The 23,344-nt window shown below is 31.1% G+C and overlaps 4 protein-coding genes across 10 annotated transcripts; 2 read left to right on the top strand and 2 right to left on the bottom strand.

Annotated features, from left to right (window-relative positions):
* Positions 1-4,935: 4,935 nt before the first annotated feature.
* Positions 4,936-7,274, top strand: RagC-D (Ras-related GTP binding C/D). Of its 3 annotated transcripts, none has more exons than XM_011142380.3 (7): positions 4,936-5,177; positions 5,455-5,603; positions 5,697-6,103; positions 6,172-6,308; positions 6,402-6,544; positions 6,640-6,812; positions 6,900-7,274. In XM_011142380.3, the coding sequence occupies exons 1-7, from the start codon at positions 5,175-5,177 to the stop codon at positions 7,097-7,099; spliced, it is 1,212 nt and encodes a 403-aa protein (XP_011140682.1). In that variant the 5' UTR covers positions 4,936-5,174; the 3' UTR covers positions 7,100-7,274. The 3 variants fall into 3 exon arrangements, with proteins under 3 accessions (XP_011140682.1, XP_025157587.1, XP_011140683.1); XM_025301802.1 differs by having other exon boundaries at positions 4,937-5,177; positions 6,640-6,788; positions 6,935-7,156; XM_011142381.3 differs by having other exon boundaries at positions 4,943-5,177; positions 6,640-6,788; positions 6,900-7,099.
* Positions 7,275-8,309: 1,035 nt separating this feature from the next.
* Grip128 (gamma-tubulin complex component 5) lies at positions 8,310-13,033 on the bottom strand. Of its 3 annotated transcripts, XM_011142379.3 has the most exons (14): positions 12,962-13,033; positions 12,355-12,777; positions 12,006-12,268; positions 11,741-11,909; positions 11,452-11,662; positions 11,079-11,379; positions 10,790-10,974; positions 10,422-10,722; positions 10,073-10,289; positions 9,706-9,997; positions 9,434-9,634; positions 9,188-9,270; positions 8,962-9,115; positions 8,310-8,600 (listed from the first exon to the last, which is right to left on the bottom strand). In XM_011142379.3, exons 1-14 carry the CDS (start codon positions 13,031-13,033, stop codon positions 8,554-8,556), a joined length of 2,919 nt encoding a protein of 972 aa, XP_011140681.1. In that variant the 3' UTR covers positions 8,310-8,553. The 3 variants fall into 3 exon arrangements, with proteins under 3 accessions (XP_011140681.1, XP_011140680.1, XP_025157586.1); XM_011142378.3 differs by lacking the exon at positions 8,310-8,600 and having other exon boundaries at positions 8,815-9,115; XM_025301801.1 differs by lacking the exons at positions 8,310-8,600; positions 12,962-13,033 and having other exon boundaries at positions 8,882-9,115; positions 12,355-12,458; positions 12,551-12,634.
* A 612-nt stretch (positions 13,034-13,645) lies between these two features.
* Positions 13,646-19,800, top strand: Kap3 (kinesin associated protein 3). 3 transcript variants are annotated; one of them, XM_025301810.1, is made up of 17 exons: positions 13,646-13,809; positions 14,026-14,143; positions 14,245-14,413; positions 14,503-14,709; positions 14,843-14,979; positions 15,058-15,570; positions 16,165-16,333; positions 16,441-16,541; positions 16,620-16,838; positions 16,928-17,093; positions 17,201-17,326; positions 17,418-17,522; positions 17,627-17,712; positions 17,786-17,972; positions 18,052-18,142; positions 18,224-18,291; positions 19,749-19,800. In XM_025301810.1, exons 1-17 carry the CDS (start codon positions 13,784-13,786, stop codon positions 19,757-19,759), a joined length of 2,499 nt encoding a protein of 832 aa, XP_025157595.1. In that variant the 5' UTR covers positions 13,646-13,783; the 3' UTR covers positions 19,760-19,800. The 3 variants fall into 3 exon arrangements, with proteins under 3 accessions (XP_025157595.1, XP_011140684.1, XP_025157594.1); XM_011142382.3 differs by lacking the exon at positions 19,749-19,800 and having other exon boundaries at positions 18,224-18,604; XM_025301809.1 differs by lacking the exon at positions 19,749-19,800 and having other exon boundaries at positions 16,165-16,327; positions 18,224-18,604.
* Positions 19,300-21,515, bottom strand: LOC105183953 (ribonuclease P protein subunit p40). The gene is made up of 6 exons (XM_011142417.3): positions 20,899-21,515; positions 20,667-20,811; positions 20,321-20,485; positions 20,032-20,157; positions 19,769-19,952; positions 19,300-19,654 (listed from the first exon to the last, which is right to left on the bottom strand). Exons 1-6 carry the CDS (start codon positions 21,016-21,018, stop codon positions 19,321-19,323), a joined length of 1,074 nt encoding a protein of 357 aa, XP_011140719.1. The 5' UTR covers positions 21,019-21,515; the 3' UTR covers positions 19,300-19,320.
* Between the last annotated feature and the right edge of the window lie 1,829 nt (positions 21,516-23,344).

The following is a 23,344-nucleotide window of genomic DNA, read 5'->3' on the forward strand; positions in this document are numbered from 1 at the left end:
TCAGGGCTGGCTCGCGCGCCTCACTTGCGTGTATCTAGTTAGTGAGTATTCTAGTATTCATAAATAATATCTTTTAAGACGCTCATACGGTTCTGTTGTGATTAGTTGACATCTTAAGATTGTACTTAAGACAATTTTAAATAATAAGAATCAACTATAATCAATCAACAATACCGGGATTTCACAATTCGCAAAGCATATTACTATTTACATTTGTTTTTATTTTCAGATAATATTGTGCACTCAGACAATTATTAATTCATTTATTACATAAGAAATAAAGGCAGTACTTATTTTATTAACTTTTCATTACTTAAGGAATACAATATGGAAGAAGGTCAAATCCCGCTATTGTACAGTTGATTCTTATTATTTAAGATTGTCTTAAGTACAGTTTTAAGATGTCGTAAACTAATCACAAGAGAGCCATATGAGCGACTTAAAAGGCATTACTTACGAATATTAATCACTGATTAAGTATACGCGAGTGAGACGCGCGCGCAGCCCCTGAGTGCCACATAGCAATAGCACCTATTAATTATTTTTAACACGTTCTTCTACAAAAAGTTGTTTATTTTAGCATAAAGTATCATGTCCTGTACTTCGAATGCGAGAATTTCGGATCACCCTGTATATGTATGTATATATATACACGAACATATATATATATATATCTGGGCTGCGTTCCGATATTCACTGCCAGTACTGAAAATCTATAATATATATGACATAAAGTATATATTTTCAATACTCAAGATTACTGACAGTGTTGAAACTATAATAACAAACTATAATATAGCTTTTACTATTGGTCTGTTCTTTGTAGTTGCACTGTTGAACTGGTGCAATAAGTTAAAGTGAGACAAATATAGGTTTTCTCACTCTAGCTTATTGCACCAGTTCAGCAGTGCAGCTACAAAGAACAGACCATATGTTTTGATATTTAAAGCCAGCGGCACACGATGCTTGTTTTCGTGCTGGATTGCTTGCTGGATGAAAATACTGCGTTCTGATTGGTGCATTTTCATCCATCTTCGAAAATATACCAACCAAAACGCAGTATTTTCATTCAACAAGTCATCCAGCACGAAAACAAGCACCGTGTGCCGCTGGCTTTACTGGCAGTACTGGAAATCTATAGTATATGTGACATAAATTATGTATTTTTAGTACTGGTAGTGTATAGGCCTGTTCGTTTTGTCTGCACTGCTGAACTGCATTAAAGCCAGTGGCACACAGTGCTTATTTTTGTGCTGGATCACAGATGTCTATACTATACTAGATTGCTAACTTCTCAAAAGAGCTGTGTCCCGCCCATTTTCCGGTTCGGCCATGAAGACCGCCAAGTCATGGCGGCGGTGTGTGTTTGTAGTGTGTATGTGAATACCCGATGCGTATGTAGTAGTGTGTATGTGACACCTGATGTGTCTACTACTATTTATGTTAGTAAAACTGCAAATCTACAAACGAGATAATGCCGAATAAGTATTGTAAATTTCAAAAATACGAACAAGAAAGAATATCATTTAAAGATGTGTGTATTAATAAGGTGTTGCTAATCTAAGTGTTTGGTAAAGGTTAAAATTAAATTGAATATATACAGTTCAAAATATGTCAAAGTATTTGTATTACATTTTTTACATACATATAAAGAATAAAATGCAACTTGTGTTATTAAATAATATTAATTTTGTAAATTTGTGTCTGTTACTTGCAGGATTTCTATCTTTCGTTGTTTTTATAAGTGAATACATTCTAAGTGTTAAGTATTCTATCGCAGGAATAGTATCACATTCCATCATGGAACTCGTAACAGGTTGTATCAGAGGATCATTATTACATTCCACTGCAGGAACAGTGTCACAAGCAGGAGCTCTCAGAGCTATTGATGGCACAGCCAAATTTTTTAATAGAACACTACTTATATTTGCTTTTTCCATGATATCTGTAGGTAAAAAGTGAGCACTACAGATTACATGGTGTTTTTTTGTAAAATTTCCTCCGATTGCACAAATCCATTTTTTTTAAATCTCTGGACATTTTATCGGAAATCTGAAATATTAACAATGTTTAATTGCAAGATAACTCTCACATATTACAAACCTCGAACATTTATTATATATAAATGTATTCTACTTACTTAAATAAGTGATATCCTTTTTTATTCGTATTATTGCAATTAACAATGCAACATGTACTTGGCATTATCTCGTTTATATATTTGCAGTTTTACTAATATAAATAGCAGTAGATACGACACATCAGTGTAGACACATCAGGTATCACATACTTACAGTACAGCACTACTACACACGCATCGGATACTCATGTACGCACTACAAACACACACCGCCGCCATGTTTTGGCGGTCTTCATGGCCGAACCGGAAAATAGGCGGGACACAGCTCTTGTATAGGTCAAAGATCGAAGTTAGCAATCTAGTATAGTATAGATATCTGTGTGCTGGATTGCTTGCTGGATGAAAATACTGCGTTCTGATTGGTGCATTTCCGAAGATGGATGGAAATGCACCAATCAGAACGCAGTATTTTCATCTAGCAAGCAATCCAGCACGAAACAAGCATCGTGTGCCGCTGGCTTAAGTTAAAGTGAGACAAACGTAGGTTTTCTCATTTCAACTTGTTGCATTAGTTCAGCAGTGCAGACAAAACAAACAGGCCTTATATCGGAACATAGCTTTTCTATGCTGGCAGTGAATATAGGAACGCAGTTATAAAGTTTTCTTTTTTGAAAAACTTCCTACATAAACTAATACACATTAATACAATATATAAATATATAATGTGGACTACGCGATTATATTTAGAAGCCGTGGAAAAATGTCCGGCAAAATTAGACAAAGAGGAAATGTGGTGGTGGAGAGTACCCAATTGGACATAGGCTGCGGCATTCCGATATTCACTGCCAACACTGCGTTCCGAAATCGACTGCCAGTACTGAAATACATAGTTTGTCACTATACTATATATTTTCAGTACTGGCAGTGAATTTCAGAACGCAGCCTATATGTCTAATTATGCTGTGTCGAATATACATATCCCATGGTGGCGGCCAATTATAAATGTAGAACAAAATATGCAAGTGAAAAATTTCATGTGAACTTAATTTCTTTCTTTTCATGTCATTTTTTATACCATGAAAATTTGGAACTTTTTACGTCTTTGTTCCTAGGAAACAGTTAAATATTTGTCAACTTATTCAAAAGCCATATATAAAGGTATATTCTTTTTAGCTGTACGGTCGCGGACATAATAGTGTGTGCCCGTTTTTTTGCAATTTTCGGAACGCATCGCGACTCGAGAAGAATAAGGGCATAGGCTTTTGCATAACGCATACGCATAATACACAACACATAAAAGAATCAACCAATCAGAGCTCTTCATTTCTGTCCTGAGGAGGGAAATGAAGAAAACTAATTGGTTTATTCTCTTATGCGTTATGTATTATGTGTTATGCAAAAGCCTGTATTCTTGCCCTAAAGGCCTATTCAAACAAACTTGCATAAGCGCGTAACGCATATGTATAAGGAAATTGACTAATCGTATGTTTAATACAAGAAATATTTTTTTACTACACGGATCATAATTGGTCAATTTCTTTATATATATGCGTTACGCAAGTTTGTCTGGATAGGCCTTAAGGGCCAGAGCACAGACTGCATAACGCATAATACAAAACGCATAAGAGAATCAACCAGAGTTCTTCATTTCTATCCTGAAGAGGGAAATGAAGAAAACTAATTGGTTTATTCTTTTATGCGTTATGTATTATGTATTATGTATTATGCAAAAGCCTGTGCTCTTGCCCTACGAGTCACTGCTCCGCCTGCGGAGCACGCCTGCGCAGTGACTCACAACGAAAGGCGAGAAATGAAATATACACGGTGAGACATATTATAATAATAAACAGCTGTTATATAACAGCTGCTTCTCTGTATCTAATATCATTACTTCTGCTATAGAAGATGTGGCTGTTGCTGAAACAATAAATCACATATAAATGTATAATAGAATCGTAATTATCGTAATGCAGCTTAATTCTCTTAATTAAGTTCGTATTGTTTTAAAAACATAAACATGTTTATTTATCTCTACCTTTTTCGGATGTCCCCCGGAGTATAAGACTTACATCGGATGATTCTTGTCTGTTCTGTGTTTCCTCATTTCCATTTAATGCTGGAGTATTCATTTCAGTCTGTATTATTATAATATGTCATTTGAGTCTGTATTATTATAATATGTCCCATCGCGTATATTTCATTTCTCGTCTTTCGTGAAGCGCGCAGTGTGACTCACTGCGCAGGCGTGCTCCGCAGGCGGAGCAGTGACTCTCATTCTTCTCGAGTCGGGATGCGTTCCGAAAGTTGCAAAAAACAGGCACATACTATTATGTCCGCGACCGTACTAAAGCTAAAGCTAAAGCTAAGACTCCATGCATGCGGTGAACTGCGGCAAACGGTTGCGGTGACCAATCAGGAGGGAGGCGCAAGTCCGGTTGCGGCAAGCTCCGGCATGCGTCTGTCTCCTGATTGGTCACCGCAGCCGTTTGCCGGAGCTCACCGCATGCATGGAGTCTTAGCTTTAGCTTTATTCAGCAGTGTAGTTAAAAAGAACAGAAATTCTCAAGTTAAGCCAGCGGCACACGGTGCTTGTTTTCGTGCTGGATTGCTTGCTGGATGAAAATATTGCGTTGTGATTGGTGCATTTCCGTCCATCTTCGGAAATGTACCAATCAAAACGCAGTATTTTCATCCAGCAAGCAATCCAGCACGGAAACAAGCACCGTGTGCCGCTGGCTTTAATGTGGATTGGCTGTGTTCTGATATTCACTGCTAGCACTGAAAATCTATAGTATACGTGACATAAACTATGTATTTTCAATACTAACAGTGAACATTGGAACCTGTGATCGAAACGCAGCCATTATTTCATTGAGAACCAATCAGTATATAAAGCGATATATTGTCTGTATCAAGCATCACACCCCTAGAAATTATAAACAAAAATATATCTAATTTTATAGCTCATATAATTTTTCAGTATGTTTAATCTCGATTAAACAGATAAATTGGAGAGTTACAAAATTTTTGAAATTTATAGTTCATCAAGAGAAAAAGTGGAATCGCATAACACGTTTGTTTTAATATCGCAAGCATGGTGAGTGAATTTACTGAGTATTTTTTTTTTATTAAAGTCTTTGTTACGAGAAACGACGATGTAGCTAATTTTCTTCTCGAGAGATATATAAAAATATTACTTTTTGTCAATAGACATTGCTTGAGTAACTTGAACACGTGTTCTGGAAATAAACATGCTATTATTGATATTTAAGGTTAACAATAATATACTATTAATTTATATATTAAAAATTTACCTATAAATTTTATGTAAAAACATTATGTCTATGTCTTTCAAAATGATAACATTCTTATAGGATGATGATGATCAATATCAAAGTGGTTATGATGTTGGTTCTTTTCCTAAAGATTTTGGATATGCACCATTTGATGGAGAAACTGAAGGATCTATGGATCCATTAGCAGGAGAACAAAAACCTAGAATACTCTTGATGGGTCTTAGACGGTAAGGCTATTTATTATATATTAAGTCTATATTTTATAAATTTATTAACTTAATTCTTACATGTACTTGGTAACTCTTTCTTTTGTTTCTTAGTAGTGGCAAGTCGTCAATACAAAAGGTGGTATTCCATAAAATGTCACCAAATGAGACACTGTTTTTAGAAAGTACAAATAAAATAATTAAAGATGATATAAGCAATTCAAGCTTTGTACAATTTCAAATATGGGACTTTCCTGGACAAATTGACTTCTTTGATCCTACTTTTGATAGTGACATGATATTTGGTGGTTGTGGAGCATTGGTATTTGTAATAGATGCTCAGGATGATTATATGGAAGCACTTAATAAGCTTCACTTAACAGTTACAAAAGCTTATAAAGTCAATGAAGCAATTAAGTTTGAAGTTTTTATCCATAAAGTAGATGGTTTATCAGATGATTGTAAGATGGAAACACAAAGAGATATACATACAAGAGCAAATGATGATTTAGCAGATGGTGGTGAGTAAAAGATGAATGCTAAAGAAATTATCATTATTCCAATATCAGTTTAATATGATTTCTTTTAGGGTGTGATCAAATACATTTGAGTTTTCATTTAACTTCAATATATGATCATAGTATATTTGAAGCATTTAGCAAAGTTGTTCAGAAATTAATACCACAGCTGCCTACTTTAGAAAATTTACTTAATATACTCATATCGGTAAGAGAATTTATCCTTTATATTTCAAGAATGATAATGTTAAATGTTCTATAGTGTTAAGTTTTCATTTATAATATTATTATATTCTTACAGAACTCTGGAATTGAAAAGGCTTTCCTGTTTGATGTTGTCTCAAAAATTTATATTGCAACAGATAGCTCACCTGTTGATATGCAAAGTTATGAACTATGTTGTGATATGATTGATGTGGTTATTGATGTTTCTTGCATATATGGGTAGGCAATTATATTAATTTTATTTATATATAATTGATAATTATACATGATATGTATTTGGTTATACACATTTCATTTTTTTTTTTTTTTTTTAGATTAAGAGAGGATTTAGAAGCAGCTGCATTTGATAACCAAAGTTCCAGTTTAATTAAGCTAAATAATGGTACAATTTTGTATTTGCGCGAAGTTAATAAATTTCTAGCGTTGGTCTGCATCTTACGTGAAGATAATTTTGATAGGCAAGGTGAGTATATCTGCACAACACAAGGTATGTATATACATATTAAATTATATACACACCAGGTATGTGTATTTATATATTAAGAAAATATTTTTTCTTTTTTTTAACTTGCAGGTGTAATTGACTATAACTTTCTTTGTTTCCGTAAGGCGATACAGCAAGTATTCGAATTACGAAACAAAGCGTTAGCTGCAACAAATGCAACCAATCATTCGTCTTCTCCTGTTAGTACTAATGAAACATCGAACGCGCCTACAGGAGCGCAAAGTGGAGCTATAGGTCAAAATGGTGCTGTTGTGATTGCACAAAGTTAATTCTTATGTGCAATATATAAAAAATTTTTCACATAAATGTATATAATGTATTAATTTCATTACTATTTTATTAATTGCTACTAGATTATACATTACTACTAGAGATTGTATATCTTCTTTTTCTGCAAATATTTCATCTCTTATATTTTACCTTCATAGTAATTTTTTATAAAGTGTTATTGAATACGTATAATTTTCATATCAAGAATAATTTATATATCATATTATCAGTACGATCTTAAATGTATATTTTTAAGGTACACACACACACACACACACATATTCTAAGTTATCTATGGCAACATTTTCACAACTGATTTATTAACTAGGAAATTAAATGCATATTATTATTATTATTGTTACTTTTTTGTAACGCAATGACTTGTGTACATCAGTAGAACTTAATATATAGTATGTATATGTGTGTGTATATATATATACATATAAATCTGCATATATATATATAAATCTGCATCTATTTAAAATCTTCGTTCCTATTATAAATCAGTGGCAATATTTTTTATCTCGTCATGTATGTTATATGATGACAAATTTAGAACAGTAGATTGTTCTTTGTATTGATACCAACGTATATAAGAAAAGGTTTGTTTATATTTGTTTAAAGACAGTTCAACGGATAATAGTGACTCTGGACTGAAATTTCAAGAAATGATAATACTGCATATTTTGATTCATAGATATATATATATGTATACGTGTAATATACAATTATCATCTGATTTTTACCTGATTTGCCAATTTTTTCCGTAAATTAATTTTGGTATGGGAAAAGGAATGCCTGATGGTGGTAAACTCTGATATGCGATTTCCGCTAATAAGGTTCGACTAAGATCATTGATAAGTTTAATAAATTTGTTATTATCTTCAAGTGAATTATTATTAATATAGCCTGTAGAAGTTGGCATCAACATATCTGGAAAGGTATGGATTATGAGGAATGGGATAGGATATTGAAAGTTTAAGTATAAAGTGAAAAGTACTAATTAAATTCATAACCATTGAATTAGAGTTAATCAAATATAATTATTCAGTTTTTATTTTTTAAAATAAAATTTAACATGTCTTTTGCTTTTTTGTTTATATATAAAATCAACAATTTCGATATTAAATATATAATCCTACATTGTATCAATATATCAATATATTACATATTAGATATATTTGTAATATATTAAAAAATTTTATTTGAAATAATTAGTATAAAAAATAAAGGGTATTAATTATATGCAAGATAACAGTACATTGATCTAGGAACAATAGCACAGGCAAATATTACACGAAAAATTCATAATCATTGTAGTATTAAGCAGTAATTGATATAAATGAAGTGGAATTGATGTCGCTGTTAATCCCACAATAAGAGAAATCAGAAATCACACTAGTAAAAAGCTGTTAAATTTGTATGAGAGTTGGCATTCTCTATTAATACAAAATTAAGCACATGGTATACTGCAATTAAAGGCTGAACTTAAGCCAGTCACTGTAAATAAAGCAAGGGAAAATGTTATATATATTGAAAGCTATAATATTGTTAATTGTCATGCAGCAATGATTTGACATTTATTAGTATGGTATGAATATTTCTTGACGAGTATATTTATACGCACGACAAATATATAAATAATTTGATATGTAGATACGTATTAATATTAATATATCTGTTATTTTTTTGTAGAAATAATATGAAATAATAAGAATGTCATATTTCTTATTTTTAGCTCTGATGACATGATATTTTACGATAGTTTGCTATTGTTTACATTACTGATCAATTGAATTACAGAATTGCGGATAACTATTTTGAAATATATTAAGTACTGCTAGTAAATTCTGAAACTTACAATAATCCGCATCCTTATGCTGCACTGCATTGTGCAAAGCTAAAGCAAGATACGTATGGTACTTTATGTAACTATGTTCCATAACATTTAATTCCTCAGCTAACAATATTTTACGTGACCATCTATCTCGTATGTGACCACACATTTCAATCATCTGAAATGTGATAATATGAATTCCATATAAATTAATGCCATTATTACATAATTATCTTGTATATGTACGTACGTTATTTATGGTTGTCATTAAATCTTCAAACTCTTTTGTTAATAAGCAATGTTCATGAACTTTGTCCAGATATTCATTATGTACTGTAAGGTATAATCATTCATTTTTTTTAAATTATTAAAATTATGAATTACTAAAATTATACTACTTATCATTATTCTCATAAAAACTTATTTTACAACCATATGAAATGCACAAATTAAACGAATTTCTATGTTAAGATAATATTTAATGTGATCGTATTACCTGATATAATTGTATCAAGATTATCTGCCTGAGCTAGAACTTTTTCCAATATAAAACCTAGGCTTTGCAATACCTGACCAGATATGTACGTGTGTATAGATCCTATTGCATGCAACAACCAAAATTTTAAGCTTTCAAGACGTCTTATGTAGAACTGTTCCAATCTGTCTCGTATATATGGAGACTTAGAACCTTCTAGATCTGAAAGAGGTATAATTAATATAATACAAATGTTGCTCTAAAGTATTATATCTAAACTCAAGTTTATTTACCACAAAATCTTAAATTATTTAACGTCCATAGCGCCCATTTTAATTTTAATTGGAATCTAAATATGTCATTATATTTTTCCAAAATTTTTTCTGTCAGCATTATACTTATAGGCCATTTTATTGTGTAACACAGTGTTATATAATTTACAGCTTCCAATACTTGACGTGTATTAATGTTGCTGTGAACTGTAATGGACCACTGTAAACTTGTATCTGGCCAATATTGAGAAAATACTTCTTCAAGAATACACGATAAAAAATATGAATTAGCCCACATTTGATTGTTTTCAATCTGGAATAATTATAATATTGAATGAAAAGAATATTACATATCTATATATGCGAACGATATTTCTATTTATCTTACCTCATAAAACAAAATCTGACAAAATTTATTCATGACGTGTCCAGCTTCCATCATGTAAACAAATCTTAATAGTTTCAGATGTGTTTGTAGTTTGTACTCATTGATCATGATATCTTTTACTAATTTACTAGCTCTGTTGTATTGGGAAGTCAATATCTCAGACAATGTATTCTCCAAGATATTTCGCAATGGTAAAATATATTTTACCTTTTGCAATCTAAAAAAATACATATTACCTGCTATTTCAGATACATATAAATTATTCTTTTATATATATCTACTCATGAATAATAAATAAATAAAAAAAATTATATATATATAATAGAGAGAGAGAGAGAGAGAGAGATACTTTTTATATAAATTATGTATTTGTTCCTCTTCTATTTGAGAATCTCTCGTATCGAGATCGCCCACTATATCATTTTTACACAACAAATATGGCATATAGTTTTCCATAGCTTTCATGAAAAATGGATTATGTAAATTTGATAATTGTCCCACTATATTAATTTCAAGTTCAAATTCATATTCTTGTGACACCTCATCCATCTGCAATTCAGTTGTATCTATTTCTTTAATTGATGGGCAATAATATGATATCTCCCATAGTAACATAAATTGAAATTTAGAATTTAATGAGATTCTTGTGTCTGTAATAAGTTATAAGTTAATATCTTTTGTATGTATAAAAATAAAGATATTTTCACAATTACATACGAGTAGTGTCTTGTATATCGGTGATTCGATTTAAAGAAACAAGTAATTCAATACTATGACCCATATGTTGTACTTTCTGAAGTAGGAATTGCATGATTGGATCTGCTGAGCAAACATCGTCGTATAATCGTACTGTAAATTTTTCATTTTGTTCATTATTTCCTGCCAACTCATCTTCTGCAATTCTGATAAATTATTAATTAATAAAAAATTAATTTCTAAACATAAATACCATAAAAATATATCAAATGTTATTCCATTTCTAATTATATATTGCTTTCCTATTTACCTCACAATTATAAATTCGTCTCTCCAATCTTCCAAACGTCCCTCATTTAACCATGTATCAATTATGTTAAGATAAACTATAAGACTACATAAATATAAATTTGTACAAATATTCATTCTCTCTAAACTATGAGAATTTTGCATTTCATAATATAAAGACGACAATAGCCGAGATGCACATTTCCAATTAGGACTAACTCTCCAATTTGTTATAACTTTCTGATGTATATCGTAAAGTATTTTTACAGTGTTTAAATGTTTCCTTAGACTGGCTGATAAAGACAAAAACGTATTGCAATCCTCTGAAAAGATAAAATGTTTTACAATTTATAGTGACTGCAATGCATGAATAAATCATAAATTCATAGGTTTACCTTGCTTCATAATATCTTTTTCTACACTAAGAACTTTATTATTCAACTCATACAAATGATATTTAAGTGCTGCATTATATGCTTCATAAGTCAAAGGAGGACTCTGACAATCTGAATTCTGATCCATTTGTAAGTCAGCACCAAATTTTTTAATGTCATATATCATCGAGAAGCATTCACAGAATGGTAAAAGAATACTTTTGAAAGCAGTCTAGAAGTGACATTCAAATAATATAATAAAATATTTATATGGGATAATTATATGGAATACTATCGTGTGTATACTTACTGTTGTCAAACTTGGAATAGATATGTTAGAACATATCACGAATTTTGATTCATTTTCCTGCTGAAACACTACCATAGATGTTTGTACATAAAACATCCATAATAACTCTCTGCATACTTGATATTCACTAAGAGTAATTACTTTGTGTAAAGATGATGAGCTTCCCTGCCTATAAACATATATATTCATAATATCAAGTCAATATCAAGTCATAATACAGTCAATAATAGTTTCATATTTTACATTAAAAAAAGATTATATTCACCAAATATCACAAATATTTGTATTGCAAGATTGTTTGGTAACAAGATATTTCTGACACTGTAAATTATTCCACCAATCTGTTTGAACATTTGATAAAAGCCACTTTCTAGATTCAAGATTTTGCACTAATGCTAGAGAATATTCATTTGTTATATTATCTGATATTTTTGATGATTGTGCAATATCTAATTGCATATTAGATATTTGTGTTGGTAAAGAAACATCATTATCTGTTTCATCTTCATCTGTTATCTCAGACCACTCCTATATAAATACCATTAATATAAAAATTACATATTGATATAACTGAAATAATAATTTTAGTAAATATATTCTTTAGAAATACTTACACTTTCACTATCATCGTTTTTATAATCATAAAAAAAATTTTCTTGGCCTTCTTTTAAATACTGTGCCCAGTCTATTTCTTCTATATTGTCCTCATTTCCAGCAGCTATATTAAAATTATATTCTCCAAATTTTAAGCAATCTAAATTGGACTTGTGAGTTTCAGTAGATAGATCCAATAAGAATGTTAACAGATACCACTGCAGATCATATTGTGGATGTTGTTCAAAATCAAAACTTGATAAGAAAGTATCAACTAATTCCTGAAATTTTTTAGCTACTTCATATTTCCCATGAATTGAAAATTTAGTGACCAATGCACTTATAGCTTCTTTAGTCGCATGGCTATTAACTGAAAGGTAGCGATGATGTTTAATATTTGATAAGCAATATCGTTCACATCTTCGAAATCTTTCTTCATCTTCCTAAATAAACATAAGAATTTATATTTTATAAGATACTATATAATTCTTAGATAATATATATCAGTAAAATAATATATATATATTATTTTACTGATATGTATTATTTAAGAATTATATAGTATCTTATATAATATATATAGTATAATATATATATATATAAGTATTAATATAACCAGATGCAAACCTTGTATGATGTAAATGTTTTTATAAGCTGCCTTATATCATTATGAATATTATTTAATATTCGAGTACTCATTTTTGTTTCATATCAATATCATGAAGTAAGTATACGCAATAAGTATAATAATACATATAACAGGTAAAAAATAAACTCATCAGTGTATTTTTTTTACATATATCTATGTCCTTAGATACCTAATAAAGAGAAATATTTCTTTTATTTTGTGCAACAAAAATTATATAAAAAAATATATAAAAATATCCAAAGCATACGAAATTCTTCCTTCAAAAATCCATATATGACAAGAATATATATTATTATACCACCAGCTTCAATATGTATCCAATTTAGAAAAAACTTGTATTTATTATAAATACTTGACTTTCATGTTGTCAGTAAAATTATACATTGTTCATTAAATTATTTCTGTGTAAACAATTCTCAACATTATACATATACTTTTGAATCGTTTCGATACCATGGCCATAGAATTAATATATTTTTATGGTTGAACCATAATGGCAGATTCAGAATGCAGTGATATCCAATCCAATACACAGTATTTGGCATCCAATAAGGGAATTGCATTTCTAGAGACAAAAAATCGTCAACAGTCTAGGAACTTCTTCGTTATATCATGTCGCTCAATATCATCTGTAGTTTATGGTTCTACTCTACTGGACGTATTCAATGGCTTTTTTCTCCATGGAGATAGAATAATTGAAGGTAAATTAATAAAGAGAGAATTCGTATACATAAAGTGTAAATACGTAAAAAAATCTGTTTAGAAAGTTTATTAAGATCATAGACGTATACGGTGAAAAAATGGACGAAGCTAAATTTCTAAAAAGGTGAGAATTGACATCGCTCCTGCTTCTGTCAGATAATGTCAGTCATCTGTCAAACACATATGATTTTTACTTGTGTATGTTATAATATATATAATATGTTTAATATAATATATATGAGTCTTTTATATTATCTTAAATTTACAAGTTTTACAAGTATACATATATATGTAAATAAGTAGGATAGGTAATTGATATATTATTTTTATTAACATTTAGGAAGGTAAGATCTGGTACATTAGATGTTCATCCAACAGAAAAGGCTTTAGTAGTAAATTATGATGTTGAAGCACTGATATTAGGAGAATTAGGAGATCCTATGCTTGGTGATCGCAAGGTATGTGCATTGTTTTATTTGTATAACATAATAAAATAGAGGATAACAGATTGCTTTTTTAATATACAGTAATTTTATTGCGCATTATTGCTATATTATAGGAATGTCAAAAGATAATTAGACTTAAAAGTTTAAATGCGGATACAAATGTTTCCCTCTTAGCAAAAGAGGTAATTGAAAAATGTTCATTAATACATGAATCCAAGCTACGTGAGGTTGAGCAATTAATTTATTATTTACAAAATCGTCGGGCCAATGATACTAGTACAGGTAATGCAAAATAATCTTCAACATTACTAACTCAATATCAATATTAATATTGTCTTAAGAATTAATTAACTCTTGAATCTCTGTAATAGGTAGCGAAAGTAATCCTCAGCCATTAAGACCAACGTCATCAAATTCAGTGACCACAGAAAATGGTGAAGTTGAACGTGCAGTCATTAGTAATGTTGATAATTACATTGAGTTATTATATGAGGAGATACCTGGCAAAATTAAAGGTTCTTCATTAATATTACAACTAGCCAGGATACCTGATAATCTTCTGGAATTGACAAAAAATGGTAATTTTAGTTATTACATTTTATTTTAAGTAATTTCTAAATAACATTGTCTCCAAAAATTTGATGGATTAATTGTACATCTTAGGTTTAATATTTTAATGTTATAATTATAGTAGGATTTCATTTGTTGCAGAATCATTATTAAGTGCATTAGCCCGAGTCCTGAGAGAAGATTGGCGACGCAGCATAGAGTTATCTACAAATATTATTTATATCTTCTTCTGTTTCTCTACATATAGCCAGTTCCATAATATTGTGCTTGACTATAGAGTAAGTAGTTACAAATACACTAATAAAAATCAGAATCAAGTATGTGTTTCTTAAGTAAAGTTTTCTTTTCTGCTGTAGATTGGTTCTCTTTGTATGGATATAATCGATTTCGAATTACGTCGCTATGATCAATGGAAAGAGGATATGGAAAAACGCCGAAAACATTTCGAGAGCACCACTGGTTTAACATTTTTCCCAACAGGGAATAATGATAATTGTGATAGGAAGATTAAGATTATAGATGATATTTGGAACATGGAAGGTCCATTAGATTATGAGGTCAAGAGACGCTCTACAGACACACCCATAACTGCATCTGAAAACGATATTAAAAAATTAAAAGAGGAACTCGAGAAAAATCGTAAAAAATTTAAAAGTTTAACCAAGAAACAAGAACAGCTATTGCGAGTAGCATTTTATCTGCTCTTAAATATTGCCGAAAATGCTATGGAAGTTGAGAGAAAAATGCGTAAGAAGAATGTCATTGGTATGTTGATTAAAACATTAGACAGAACAAATACTGACTTATTAATATTGGTCATCACATTCTTGAAGAAATTATCCATCTTCCGTGAAAATAAAGATCTGATGGTAATATTTAATAATATTTTACATATACAGGGTGGAAGGTTATAAGTTTACAACCCGAAGTGTGAAGGTAGATTGGGTTAAGACAAACATAAAAGTCCCATACCATTTTGCGAGATTCGCAATAATTATCGAGTTATTAATGACAGAAATCTGAGGAGTGGGAGCGCGCTGGCATAGATGATTGGAGAAGTGTTGCAGCTGCTTAGGCCGCAGCGCGGCCCAGTTGATCCAGCAACTGTTGCCGGTACGCGGCGAGGGGAAAGACAATGCGCTGCTATTCGTTGTTTTATCTCGCCGGACCTACGTCTCGCCGCACGCCGCCAACAGTTGCTAGGTCGAGTGGGCCGCGCTGTGGCCTGAGTAGCTGCAACGCTTCTCCAATCATCTATGTCGGCGCGCTCCCATTCCTCAGATTTCTGTCATTAATAACTCGATAATTATTGCGAATCTCGCAAAACGGTATGGGACTTTTATGTTTATCTTAACCCAATCTACCTTCACATTTCGGGTTGTAAACTTATAACCCCCCACCCTGTATAAATACTATATATATGTGAAAAACATATTAATAATGCACATACTGACATATTACAGACGGAAGAAAATATTATAGATAAATTACCAAGGCTTTTACAAAACAATAATACAGATCTTGTGTTAAGTACGTTAAAGCTATTATTTAATCTTTCTTTTGATACCAAGTTGAGAGCAAGGATGATTAGAGTTGGCATGCTACCAAAATGGATAAAATTACTTGGTCAGGGTAAGAACTGGTATTTAAAGAAAAAAAATCGATCACTATATTCTTCTGTAAACTGTAAGTTCTAAATGTGAAATGAAAATCTGTATATATTAATATTATATTTGTAGCTGATATTAAAAATAAAAGCACAATTCTGGGATTACTCTATCACGCCAGTATGGATGATAAAGTGAAAGCAATGTTCACAAATACAGACTGCATTCCAATGGTAAAAATACTCTTACAAAATTATCAAATGAATTTAAATTTAAGATTCTCATACAATGTATGTGTGCATCCTGTCCAGATAACAAATATGATATTGGTTTGTGAAGACGATCATATCAGGTCTGAATTAATAGCACTCGGTATAAATTTAGCTATCAACAATAAGAATGCGCAATTGATGGTAGAGAATAATCGTTTACAAGGCCTCATAAGATCTGCATTCAGGAATCAGGATGCTCTTATAATGAAAATGATTCGGAATATCTCTCAGCACGAGTCAACAAAAGAGAACTTTGTTGTAAGTTGGAGCACTAATATTAATATAATAATATCGTATATTAATTGTTTAACAATAGTTTGTGATATTCATTTATATATATTCAATAGGATTTTGTGGGTGATTTTGCTATGGCCTTGACACAATCTGATTCTCAAGATTTTATATTGGAAGTGATTGGTGTATTGGGTAATTTGGAATTACCTGATTTAGATTATTCGCAAATTATTCAACGCTGTAATCTTATACCATGGATACGCAATAATTTAGTTCCAGGTATATCTCTCATTAATGATTTTTTTCTTATTTAATATAAATAAGGTTTCAATATGTTATAGCTCATATTTGAGACATATATTGATATTATCTTCATTAACTCACAGGTAAAGCTCAAGATGATTTAGTACTTGAAGTTGTTATATTTTTGGGCACTGCAGCTTATGACGAAGATTGCGCTCGTCTGTTGTGTAAGGCTGATATACTTCTCTCTCTTATTGAACTTCTTAAAGGTATGTATTTAAGTTAATGTGTACAGAAAATTATATATTTATAATTATAATATATCATTTTAATTATATAATTATTATATGATTATTGTAGCTAAACAGGAAGATGATGAAATGGTTTTGCAAATCATCTATGTGTTTTATCAAATCGCAAAACACGATTCAACGCGAGATTATTTAATTCGAGAGACCGGTAATGGTAATTATCAACGTTAATTGTTGAATCGGTTAAAGACTTACGAATTAATAAACAGCAAATGTATCTTACGTCAGATCTGTGAATAAGTTTTGTTAAATTTACAGAAGCTCCTGGCTATTTGATTGATTTAATGCACGATAAGAATCCTGCGATCAGAAAAGTCTGTGATACATGCTTAGATGTTATTGCTGTACGTCATTTAAATTTGTAACTTTCGAAAGAATTTCTGTCGCAAAATATAAATTTCTTCAATCATATTCTAGATGTGCGACAAGAATTGGGCAGCGCGTATAAAGGTGGAGAAGTTCCGTTCACACAATCAGCAATGGCTAGAAATGGTTGAATCTACAGCAACAGATTCAGCTACTCATTTGCTGCCAGACGATGATGACAGTCTGTCTCCATTTATGAGCGGTGACCTATTAAAACATACCATACTATTTCCCTCTGGTAATTATTTATTATTTTCTTATACAGGAACATATCATTGTCTATTATCTTTCTACAATAGATAACTGTGTTTATATAGGTAATGCAGCATCATTTAATGCAGATGATGGATTTTCGATTATGAAAAATTCATCGGAATCGTCTGAGAATCCTAGTCGGCCAGTTAGTAGGTATGTATTTAATAAATGTATTAGAACAATGTTAATCATTATACAATGAATTGTACAAAAAATTAATTACGCGTATTTCAGATATCGAGATCTTGACGAAATAGGCGAACTCGTGGCGCGTTCTAAGTCTCGCATGTCCATTGGTTCAGGTATAGAGGATTTATATTATAATTCTAGAATGAAATTTACCGACTCAGATAGTTCTCATGTATTGATATGAAGATTAATTCAAATGTTTCGGTGTAGATACATGACTTCTCAAAAAGATTCTCCCTAAGATATTTTACATTATATATGAACATTATATATGTTTGATGTAAAAGAAACAAAAATTTTTGCTGCTATTTGCAAAGACATGCCTGCTTAAATTAAAGATTTCATTATACACACTATAGATTGCTTTGATCTCATAGTCAAGTTATAATTTTAGAGAGTGCCTTTTATTTATATATATATATATTTATTTATTTATTTATATGAACATCAGCTTTACACTGATGCATAATTCTGTTAAGTTGCAAGATAATTAATAGTATTATTAAGTCTATTCTGATCTCTTTTATCTTGTGATAGGCTTCAGACAGTCAGGATAGTGTAATGTATATGTGGTTAAATGTAAAATTAGTATTTATAATAGCTCAGAGATATCTCTTATAGAATTTATATATCATTAATATAAATTAATAAAATAGACAAGTGGTGTATGAAAAAGTACCGAATAATTTATAATGATAAGAATGATATTATTCTGAAACACAGTATCTTTTTTATCCATTAAATATAGTAAACTGTGCAATAAATTATAGATACGTTCATATGACTTCGATATATAGGTTTTTTCACTTCTTTTCTAGATCATTATCAGACGATATCTATATATCTCATGTAGCTTGTCTTACAATTTTTCATTGCACCTCTTGTCCTTTTGTGTCATTAATTTATCATATTTATATATTACACATAAGATGGTATTTTATTATATCAACAAAATGCATGACCTATAGCAACTTCAATTATTCTCTACATGATAAAATAAATTACGATATAAATCACAATATTTGTCAATCAATAACTTATTTCAAAATATTCTCCTTACATAATCCCTGGCTCACATAAAAGAAAGGATAAAATAGAAATACAAAGAATACAAATTATTTGTTAAAAAAATTAATTTATTGTTATGTTCTTGGCTTGTTATTAGAACATAAACTTCTTCGTACAATAGATTCACCTTTAGGTTGAAATATAATCGTGTAACTATTGTCTCCATCATTAAAAAACATATGCTCTTTTAAGTCCCAGCTAACAGGACTGTCTGCAAATCCCTGTACATGTAAACTAACCCAGAGTAGAGTACTTTGTGATAATATACATTCTTTTAAAACATCATATATTTCTTGCACTTGTTTTTGTGTAAAGAACCCAGTCCATTGTAGATACTGTACTTGTCCAACATATATAGAAGGAGAAAGATACTTATATGTGTTTGTGTAATCGTCTGTTTCGTCGGATCTAAAAATATTACAGCCATTATCAGATACTATTTTGATGTTATTATATTATAGACAAATATATAAGATTATAGATAAATATTTATTTTTTTAAGCACATGACTAATGAACATACAAATCGCCAGCAATGCTGAAAATTCCAAGCCATTCGAAGAACTTATCGATGTCGCATCCATCTTGAAGAGTAGGTATCATTAATGAATATTCAGTTCTTTGAGAAAACATTTGATGACAAAGACAAACATTATAACCATGTGTGGAAAACCATGCTGCCACAGATGATGGGCAAAGATTTGTCTCTGGAAAATTTTAAATGTCATCTAAGAGTATTATGTATATGAATGTTATATATATCATAAAAGGAAAAAGTATATGTACCTGGTGGATCCCATGCTATTATTACATCAAAGTTTTGTTTGAACCGTTTTTCCAAAGTTATTCGAACTCTCTCATAATTCTTTTTAGTAGGAATAAAACATTCATCTTTTAAATTGATTGTCACAACTGTTAATAACATGTAATAATCAAAAAAAGGAAGAATAAAAAAGAAATGAGAAAGTATCTTCACACATCTTTATGTATTGGTGGAATAGCAAGCATAATATAACAAGTTTTTTAAATATTTTTTAAATATATTCTGAATCACAATCTTTTTTTCATAACTTACTATAACGTGTATGAGGTTTATGACTAAAGGAAGAAGCTTTTCCCTCTAATCCAAGTGCTTGATAATCTTCAGTTATCAAAGAAATTATTAAGTATCCAGTTGGAGTTACACAAATGGAATTTTCCAAATCTATTTTGTTTTCTACAGTTAGGAGAGTAAATTGCCCTAAGAAGCAGGAAATATAACCATTAAATATATAGATACATAAATATATAATTAAACTATAAATCTATATGCATTATAAGAAACTTAATTTAGTTGTGTGTATATTAAGTAGTTTTACATAATGCATTTTACATAATGCAATAATTGATAGTGCAAATATTGGTGAATTACAAGGGCTTACCTTTTTTAATAAAGGCTTCAATAAATTCTCTATTTAGTAAATCACAGGTACGCAATGCATTGATTCGATAGTAATCGGTATCTTCCGATAGAGAATTTAATAAATTTTCAGGAACAGTAAACATATTAGGAAGAACTACAGATATCTGAAAAAGATATAATAGATATGGATAATATAAAATATACAGAAAACATAACCTGCAAAATAAAGAAAGAAAAACATTTAAACTTACCGAATGATTAAAGTAATGATTCTTCATCATTGCAGGTACATCTGCTTTTCTATAATCCCTCTTGACTACAGAAAAATGATGTCGCGGTGGTTTAAAATCCCACGTTTCCGGACTGAGCATAGCAACAATATTCAAAACACAGTTTATATTCAGCGGGAAATGGTAAGATCTTTAGAGGTTAAAACGGCGTTCAGTTCAGTTCTTCTTCTTCAATAGATGGCTCTGTGCATACAATAGATACTCCAACGCTACTCACACGTAATTCAGTTCAGTTCAATATATGGCTCCGGACTGCATTCAGCTTTGTCCATACGCCATTTTCCAGTAGTATGAAGGTAAAAGAAAAACAAGGACAACGCGTACGCCAGTCCCCACGATCAAAAAATATTCGTAGTTTGCAAAAATCACACCCAACTGCCACGGAGACGAACTAAAGACTTTTAAAACGGCGTCTACAAAGCAGAGTTGCTAATACCCTTTCTACCAACTGCGGTTGATTTAACCGGCTAGTTATTTCATCGGAATTAACAAATGATGTTTGTCAATTCTAATTAACGACAAATGCGATTGGTCAATTCCGTTGGAATAACTAGCCGGTTAGTTTAACCAAGGTTGGTAAAAACGGGTATAAATGCAATATATTGCGACGCTACAGCGCATGCGTGAGATGACGTACTCGCTGTTTGAGTAAGTCTCAGTATCGTATCTTTTTTAAGGTATTATAGCGCCTGTATTATACTATGCATTGAGAATTGCAATCGAGTAAATTAAATAATCTAAATCGTGGTTATTTTAATTGATCCGACAGTAATTCTCAATCTATAGTTTAATATGAGCGTCAGATCCCTTATCTGAAATGAAAAATGAAAGAATTATAGGGAGAAAAGAAAGGTTTTGTGAAAAAACAGAATAATGTTTATAATTAATAATAAACATATTGTATTTTTTAATAACTGCAGACAATTACATGAATATTAACATTCGTTGTAAAAGCAAGGGAAACTGCAGAAAAACCTTTACCTCACAGTTAATGGAACAGATGGATTGACATTATGAGTCTTCATATTCTAAACATGTTTCTTTGTTTGAAAATGTGCTATTAAATTTTGCTTGCCGCATGCTAATACTGTGCGATAAACCGAGCAGAAAACTTTTTCTATGTCTACATGTAGTTTTAACCAGTATTTAAAAATATTCATACCTAACCATGCTTTTTGAAATGTAGCGGCTTTCCTCCTCTTCTTCTCGATGCCACTTGATGTTGAAGGCTGTTGTTCGTCCATATTTTACTTCTTTATGGTAAATAAACTACGAGGGTAGTTTGAAAAGTTCTCGGCCTGACATAGAGATAGCACCAAGAATATCAACTGGCTATGATTTTTCTCAAGTTTGATTCTCCAGAGGACCTACCCCAGACAGCACACGGATGTCCATTGGACGTCCGTTATATGTTCATTTTTTTACAAAAGACGTCCATAAGACGTACGTTTGTCACAACTTCGGACATAGGACGTCCGATGGACGTACATCGGACGTCCTACAGGTCCGATGTCCAATAAGGACAATCCTTGTTACGTCCAATTTATGTCCACGGACGTAAATCGGATATACGGACATAAATTGGACATGAAACGTACATCCATTGGATGTCCGGTGCTGTGTAGGTGTAAGCCGTAAGAACTGACCAATTATAGCTGATTATTTTTGTAATAATCGACTGTGATTCGCCAATTTTTAAGCCCTAAACACAATGTCAGCAACAGGCAGTAAGAATAAAAATAAACCAATCACAATAGATTATTCTTGTAATAGTCGATTGTGATTGGTCTATTTTTATTCTTATTGCCTGTTGCCTGGCATTGTGTTTAGGGCTTTACGGCTTACAACTTACGACACGTATTATAGACCAGGCCTAAGGCCTGGGATATAAATAGGGATATAGAATTATTCGAATGCTTTCCACCTTTTAGCATTGGTAAAGAAAACTGGAAAAAAGAAGAATTATCAATCACCTTGGCGAATCACAGTCGATTATTACAAAAATAATCGGCTATAATTGGTCAGTTCTTACGGTTTACAGCTTACAACACGTATTGTAGACCAGGGTACCTATCGGAATAAATCCGTTTCCCCTAGAAAAGACAATAGATTTCTAGGAAATAATGAAATAAATTCGATCGGAATCGATTCCGACGAGTTCCATAAAGGCTCATCTACATTAGCTGTAAGAGTAAGGCTGTAAGGTTGCAAGACACGAAATGAAATATTTTCATTCGCTGACAGCTTACGTTGCAGCCTTACAGCCTTACTCTTACAGCTATTGTAGACGAGCCTTAATAGGTACCCAGGCCTTAGTTGCAAGTCGCATAGTCGCAAGCAAAATGACCAATCACGATCGATTGTTTTCCTTGAGATCGAAGAATAATTAACTGTGATTGGTTAATTT

The sequence above is a fragment of the Harpegnathos saltator genome, unplaced genomic scaffold (assembly GCF_003227715.2).
Source record: "Harpegnathos saltator strain DR-91 unplaced genomic scaffold, Hsal_v8.6 scaffold45, whole genome shotgun sequence".
Classification (NCBI taxonomy): Eukaryota; Metazoa; Arthropoda; class Insecta; order Hymenoptera; family Formicidae; genus Harpegnathos; species Harpegnathos saltator.

What these genes read in the sequence shown, in the direction of transcription:
- RagC-D (XM_011142380.3), top strand. An exon ending in CTCTTGATGGGTCTTAGACG is followed by an intron (nt 5,604 to 5,696) that starts GTAAGGCTATTT and finishes TTTGTTTCTTAG; the next exon opens with TAGTGGCAAGTCGTCAATAC. An exon ending in GTATATCTGCACAACACAAG is followed by an intron (nt 6,813 to 6,899) that starts GTATGTATATAC and finishes TTTAACTTGCAG; the next exon opens with GTGTAATTGACTATAACTTT.
- Grip128 (XM_011142378.3), bottom strand. Translation starts at nt 13,033, where the DNA reads ATGAGTACTCGAATATTAAATAATATTCATAATGATATAAGGCAGCTT. An exon ending in CTATTCCAAGTTTGACAACA is followed by an intron (nt 11,663 to 11,740) that starts GTAAGTATACAC and finishes TGTCACTTCTAG; the next exon opens with ACTGCTTTCAAAAGTATTCT. An exon ending in GTCAGATTTTGTTTTATGAG is followed by an intron (nt 9,998 to 10,072) that starts GTAAGATAAATA and finishes TAATTATTCCAG; the next exon opens with ATTGAAAACAATCAAATGTG.
- Kap3 (XM_011142382.3), top strand. Translation starts at nt 13,784, where the DNA reads ATGGACGAAGCTAAATTTCTAAAAAG. An exon ending in GAAGCTAAATTTCTAAAAAG is followed by an intron (nt 13,810 to 14,025) that starts GTGAGAATTGAC and finishes ATTAACATTTAG; the next exon opens with GAAGGTAAGATCTGGTACAT. An exon ending in GGCCAATGATACTAGTACAG is followed by an intron (nt 14,414 to 14,502) that starts GTAATGCAAAAT and finishes TCTCTGTAATAG; the next exon opens with GTAGCGAAAGTAATCCTCAG.
- LOC105183953 (XM_011142417.3), bottom strand. Translation starts at nt 21,018, where the DNA reads ATGCTCAGTCCGGAAACGTGGGATTTTAAACCACCGCGACATCATTTT. An exon ending in ATCATTACTTTAATCATTCG is followed by an intron (nt 20,812 to 20,898) that starts GTAAGTTTAAAT and finishes TATCTTTTTCAG; the next exon opens with ATATCTGTAGTTCTTCCTAA. An exon ending in TAAACCTCATACACGTTATA is followed by an intron (nt 20,158 to 20,320) that starts GTAAGTTATGAA and finishes TGTTATTAACAG; the next exon opens with TTGTGACAATCAATTTAAAA.